This window comes from Formica exsecta, unplaced genomic scaffold (genome assembly GCF_003651465.1).
Source record: "Formica exsecta isolate Colony F162 unplaced genomic scaffold, ASM365146v1 scaffold325, whole genome shotgun sequence".
Lineage (NCBI taxonomy): Eukaryota > Metazoa > Arthropoda > Insecta > Hymenoptera > Formicidae > Formica > Formica exsecta.
Window position 1 is genome coordinate 87,387 of NW_021850507.1, and position 6,418 is coordinate 93,804.

The following is a 6,418-nucleotide window of genomic DNA, read 5'->3' on the forward strand; positions in this document are numbered from 1 at the left end:
ACGCACGCACGCACACACACACGCACGCACGCACACGCACACACACATGTATTAAGGAACTTGCAAAATAAATTTTTCTGTATTATATTCATTATGCAGCAATGGTAATACAACGTATTTGTTTTCATACGTCAATATAAACATTTTATTTCTAATTTTATCCAATGACCACATTTTTTCTTGCGAAAACTGAGAAACGACATAAATTTGAAATAAAGAAGATTCACATGGAATTGTAAATAAATTTTCTTTTCGCTTGTTTCTTTTCCCACAAATGATTGATTCTTCCTTCTCAAAGTCGTAAAAAAATTTTGTTATTTTTACAATTTCTCCATTTGTCAATAAACAGCAATTATCATTGATAGTATGCACTCGAAAACGATAATTATTTGAAATAGCTTCTGTATACGAAGGTCCTCTTTTTCCATTGGGCAAAATACAATAACCAGTTTGCGAGTCGCTAACGATTACAAGTTCAGTTGTACGAAAATCAGTCCTTATTATATCAGATTTCATTTCATGATACCAATTATACAATTGTTGTAAAGGTTGCGTATACTTTTTGACTATTCGTTTTAGATGCTGTAAAAAATTTTCATATTTAAAGGCACTGTAATTGTCTAATGGTCCAAATGTTTTAACATCTTGTATAACATGTATCAATCCATGCATATTATGCGATACAAAACATTCATGATACAAATGTGGCATTGCATCAACAAATTTTTCTAAGAGTTGACCTGCATATTCGATGTACTGATTACAATCATTACTACATAGAATTCGTATAGATACGTGTAAAGTCAAGAAATGGTTAAATATATTTTTATCTAAATTTTTTTTTAAAACAACAGGACCGGTATATAAAAGCAATAATCTATATTCGGTTGCTTTGAAATATTTAACTAATTGTAACGATCGAGTTTTGCGTGAAAATTCATTAGGGACAAACGCTGCAATGTTTTCTAACAAAACGGATAAACGTTGTATACTTTGCGCATTTAAAGAATACGGTTGTTTTGATTTACTTAATCATAAATATAAAAGTTTACGCATAACACCGAGGCATATTAAGTGCATGTATTCTAAAGGAATTTGATTAACAATATCAAAATTCGGAATGTCTGTTAAAATACTATGTCCTAAATGATAATTAAGATCAGTTTTATTTTTAAATTCAACATCATTTCGTAATTGTTCATGACTATTTAACATATAAACGCGCCTATGAGTATATTCGCCTTTTATATGGCATTTAGTACAACTATAATATGCGCAGTGACCTTTGACATTTAAAATATATGACTTTGCTGGTGCATCAGCTATAACAGAATCAATTCGACAGTTATAATATAATCCTTCAATTATTATACCATTTTGACATACATCTTTAATATCATTTACAGTAGCACTTAGATAAAGGTTACTATCATACGGCTTTTCAGGATCGTAATAAGCTCCAATAAGAAAAATATGGCGGGTATTTTTTACAGAACCTACAATAGGCCACAATGATACACCTGATTTGAAAAGTGGAATACCATCTATAAAAATTGATATATCGATCCCATTAAGAAATAATTCTTTGTTTTGATTTAAAATTGTTTCTGTTATGCCTTTGTGCAAACCTATGTGCATGTATCCACCTGGTGTCATGGGTATAACATTTACTTTGTTGCGAGGAGTATTCATTAATGTTTTTGATCGTGTTGGTAAAGTTTGAAAACAAGAATGCAATTTTAAATGACATAACAACTCAGTCACAGCTGTATGAGAAATATTATTTCTCAATTTCCAATTTCTTAAAAATTCTTTAGTATTATCAATCTCTTCATTTTCATTTTCTTCTATGGAACACTCCGTATTTATCACATCTTCATATTCAGGAAGATATGATGTCACTACTGTTGTATCATCTGTATTGTCAAACCATTCAATATCTGAATCAATTGGATCACTATCCGAATCCAGACAATTTATATCAATATGACAGTTTTCTTCATCAAATTTATCCAGCACCTCTTCAAATTCATTATCACATTGATTCTGATGCTGTAAAGGTCTATCAAGTGGATTCTCTCTAGAGGAAGAGCATGGTCTATGTAATGATTCAGTCGTAACAATATATTGTTCTTCGTACGAGGCAAAACCGAGCAATTCTAAAAATATATAATAATGGATTACAATTAATGAATTCCTTAGCATCCATAATAGCGCATAATGTAGTACAAATTACAATATTTAAAAAATATTACATAAAAATTATACATGATATTGTGGGAATATTTCTAAACATTATATCCCAGCAAACACAGAACATTGCAGCAACATTGTGGCAATGTTGCAATATTGCTGTAATGTTGCTACAATGTTGCAACATTGCCATAATGTTGCTGCAATGTTCTGTTTTTGCTGGGATATATTTATATATTATATATCATAGGAATATTTTTTTATAAGTATTTTAAAATTAAACACTTAAATTAATATTGCTTCTCTACATTATATTTCTTGTATGAAAATATTGTGCTAAAATGATACATATATTATATGATATTTAAAATATTTTGACAACAATATTTTTAATATTGAAAACATATGAACTTCCCGGAATATTTAAGATACCTATAATACTTATGTAATAAAACATTAAAATGTTTTATATATTGTCTGCCTATTTATAACATTTAGAATTAATATTTTCTGCTACAATAATTATGAATGCATAAAATAATATTTATTTGAATAAATTTTTATTCTGTTTTAAATAATTGAAGAAAAACATTAATAATCGTGTTACTCTTTTATTGAAAAATGAAAATGTATTAATTGTTTATTTTAAATCAAATTTTACATTAATTCATATGACTTAAATATCTAATAATCTGTGCTTCTTATTATTTGCTTATTATATGCTTCTTATGTTTGTTCATTTTCGTTGGGAATGTTATAGAGATGAAATTATATGTATGCCATGATAATATAATATTCAATTAATCTGGATTTTACAATTAATTTAAATTTATTTATTCAACAATCAATTTTTTTTAAATGTTAAATTTAGCGATTATAAAATAATTAATACATTTATTTCTATTAAAAGATTATAAAACATTTGTACTTAGTAACAAAAATGATAATTACAGATTCTTAGTTAATAATACAAATAATTTTAATATAATTTTCTTTTTAAAACAACACGTCTTCTGTAGAATGAAATAAATTGTTTCATAATACATATAATTTTTCAATATAATAATATTGCAAAAATGATACCTTTTCTTGTTTCTTCATCCGTATCATCATCATCATTTTTTATATTTTCGAAAACATATCTCAGCACATTTTCCGTTTCATTTTTTATACGACGGCGGAACTGACGATCACCCAAATCCGAGACATGTTTTTTAAAATGTTTTGACATCATACAAGTTATCCTGCAATGTATATTCAATTAACAAGACGTTATCCTGTTATATGTTTATCCAATATTAAATTAAAATAAATAATTAAGAGAGTGAGATTTTATTTCAGAAAAAAATCCTAACATAATCTCAAAAATGTAAGTTTTAGTTATATATATAAAATAAATAAAAAGGTAAATTTTTAATATTAAAATAATGAAAACTTTGTGGTTGCAAATTTAAATATATATAATCAGATAAAAGATTTACCTGTATATTTTTTAAAAAATAATGTGATAAACAAAATAACTACATATTTTGTTTAATTATTAGAAAAAAAATATATTTTTAAAGAGAGTGAAAGAGGGGGGGGGGGAATTATTGCTTGGCATTTATTATAGGTAATTATTTAAATTTGCAACTACGGAGTCCTCATTATTTTAATATAATATATACTATTTTATTTATTTCAATTAAAATCAACATTTTTGAGATTATGTTGTGAACTCAACATTTTTGAGATTATGTTGTGATCTTGTTTCTAAAACGAGATCACCATCCCCTTAATGTTAAAGTAATGATAAATATATATCATATTTATTATGAATATTTTCATACAAATTTTTATTGAACTATTCCACTAAACAGTATTCCATTAAAGTAATCATATATCATATAATAAAAATATATTTCTTACCAATAATTGTCCAAGAATTCTTCAAAACATTGGTTTTTGTTAGATTAGGTTAGTATGAGGTTGGTGTGATATTTATTTTGTCTTTATTATGTTTTCCTTATATAACAATATTGTCATATAACCAATAAAAGGCAGATTCAAGGCATTTTAAGACCTTTTCGCCCGAAAAGACACAAAAAAAAACAATCTAGAACCAGTTTAATAGTTTCCGCTAATGCAATTATCCATTTTATGGCATAAATAATTATATTATAATTATACGTAACACTAATAGTTGCAGTACCCAGACTTATCAAATCGGTTTTACGCTGATCATGAAAATGCAGATTACGAGTGTTTTCAACTAGATATTGCCGTGTAAACGTAAATCAGTGTCGAACGGAATCTCGATCTCACTACCACAAATGTAACGCTCACTCTATCACAATGTAAATATACCTAAGTAGCACGTCTTAATGATGTTTCTAAAATCATTATGACATTATTAATACGTCATTTGACGTCACCGTGCTGTCTGGGTACGTGAGCCGAAGTTCCGTCTTATATCATTTAAAACAAACAGATATATCGCCTTTCTTCTACATCTACACAATATATTGCACAATCTTTATTACGCAATCCATAACAATTTTTAATAATTATTTTATGCAATATACTATCTTATTTTATTTAGAGTACTTATTAAACCGAGAAGCGTAGATGTGTTGCGCAAAGCCAGTAAAAGTAAAGCGTTTTTTACGCAGTACATGTATGTACCCATGTACGTGCGTGTTCTCGGTTAGTACGTGCCCCCTCCACCACGGCACCACGGTGCTCTTGCTCTTGGTGCTGGCCGGCTCGAGTTTGTTGCATCACTGTTGTGTAGTGAAATTCCGTTCGACTATGGCAAAATCTATAAATATGGTGCCACGTATTTATAATATTTAATGGCACATAGTCACACGTAGTTTAGCATGGGCTAGTTAATAATACGTTAGTAGTAAGTTCTCTAAGTAAAATAAGATAGTATATCGCATAAAATAATTATTAATGATTGTTATGAATTGCGTAATAAGTTCTCTAAGTAAAATAAGATAGTATATCGCATAAAATAATTATTAATGATTGTTATGGATTGCGTAATAAAGATTGTGCAATATATTGTGTAGATGTAGAAGAAAGGCGATATATCTGTTTGTTTTAAATGATAATTCATGTTTGAAAACAAAATTAAATCAATCTGCATTATGAGTGTCGTAGGTAAGTACGATATTGCGTAAAATAGCCCAGTAAGCAAAAGCAGCTTACGCACACACTTTTACCATTTTTTCTAGAAAATGTACAGAATAAAGATATATTTTACATAATTTTACTGAAGGATGGCTTGGTTACAGTACCGAAACAATGGTTAACAGATGACAAGAAATACACATTTTGGCCATCTAATGTGCATACAGCACAATGTATCAATTTGATTAAATCTTGTGCTGAAGTAAACGTACAATGGGAAAAATACGAGATAGAATTTATATGTGGAACAGCAGGTTTGTATCTATTCTTAAATTATGTATACATTCATTAGACTTGCAATAATTTCAGTCGCTTGATTTTAATTATTGATTTAAATTTAAATTTTAATCATGCATATTTTATGCTGAATCATTGACTTACATAAATATTATTATAAAAATATCAGTTTTACAATTGTCTAAAAATAAATTATTTAGTATAGTAAATTCTTGTAATAATATAGTGTTTTGAAAAGCTCTCGAGATAAGCTACAAGAATATGTAATAAAAAATGAGGGATTCCAATTAAGAAAACATGGACCATATTGACCTCACCTTGAAAAAGTCTTTGTCTGAAATATTTTTTAATATCTCACTTCGTTTCCGAAAAATATGCCAGCGTCACTATAAATGCCTCACCCTGTATATAATATACAGGGTGTGTCAAAAGTCTGAATACACTTAAATATCTCGTAAACGTTGCATTTTAGAGAAAAATATTTCAGACAAAAGTTGTAAGGCTTAAAAAGACGCATTCAACGGTAATAGCTGTTTGACCTTGGATGGCGTTGCAAAGGTCAGATCAAGGTCAAACTGAATTTTTTAAATGGAATTGCCTACTTTTTATTGCATATTCTTGTAGCTTATCTCGAGAGCTTTTCAAAACACTATAATAAAGTATTTTTTCATTAAGTACTTTTTGAGTTATTTTATATTTTAATCTGACACATATTTTGATATAAAAAATAAAATATCTCGTAAAATATTTAGTTTTCGATAATCTTACCGTAATACTTTTATGTACAGAATAATGAGACAAATCAATTAGT

The 6,418-nt window shown here is 27.8% G+C and overlaps 1 protein-coding gene and 1 long non-coding RNA gene across 3 annotated transcripts; one reads left to right on the forward strand and one right to left on the reverse strand.

Moving 5' to 3' along the window:
• Nucleotides 1–72: 72 nt before the first annotated feature.
• On the reverse strand, nt 73–4,887 carry LOC115238183. 2 transcript variants are annotated; one of them, XM_029811785.1, is made up of 4 exons: nt 4,385–4,765; nt 4,102–4,288; nt 3,277–3,437; nt 73–2,159 (listed from the first exon to the last, which is right to left on the reverse strand). In XM_029811785.1, exons 3-4 carry the CDS (start codon nt 3,425–3,427, stop codon nt 1,033–1,035), a joined length of 1,278 nt encoding a protein of 425 aa, XP_029667645.1. In that variant the 5' UTR covers nt 3,428–3,437; nt 4,102–4,288; nt 4,385–4,765; the 3' UTR covers nt 73–1,032. The 2 variants fall into 2 exon arrangements, with proteins under 2 accessions (XP_029667645.1, XP_029667646.1); XM_029811786.1 differs by lacking the exons at nt 4,102–4,288; nt 4,385–4,765 and adding an exon at nt 4,784–4,887.
• A 38-nt stretch (nt 4,888–4,925) lies between these two features.
• Nucleotides 4,926–5,724, forward strand: LOC115238184. Its single transcript, XR_003884454.1, has 3 exons — nt 4,926–5,080; nt 5,250–5,340; nt 5,415–5,724. It is a non-coding gene; the product is annotated as an uncharacterized LOC115238184 (long non-coding RNA).
• The last annotated feature ends 694 nt before the right edge of the window (nt 5,725–6,418 follow it).

What these genes read in the sequence shown, in the direction of transcription:
- LOC115238183 (XM_029811786.1), bottom strand. Translation starts at nt 3,427, where the DNA reads ATGATGTCAAAACATTTTAAAAAACATGTCTCGGATTTGGGTGATCGT. An exon ending in GGATGAAGAAACAAGAAAAG is followed by an intron (nt 2,160 to 3,276) that starts GTATCATTTTTG and finishes ATATATTTTTAG; the next exon opens with AATTGCTCGGTTTTGCCTCG.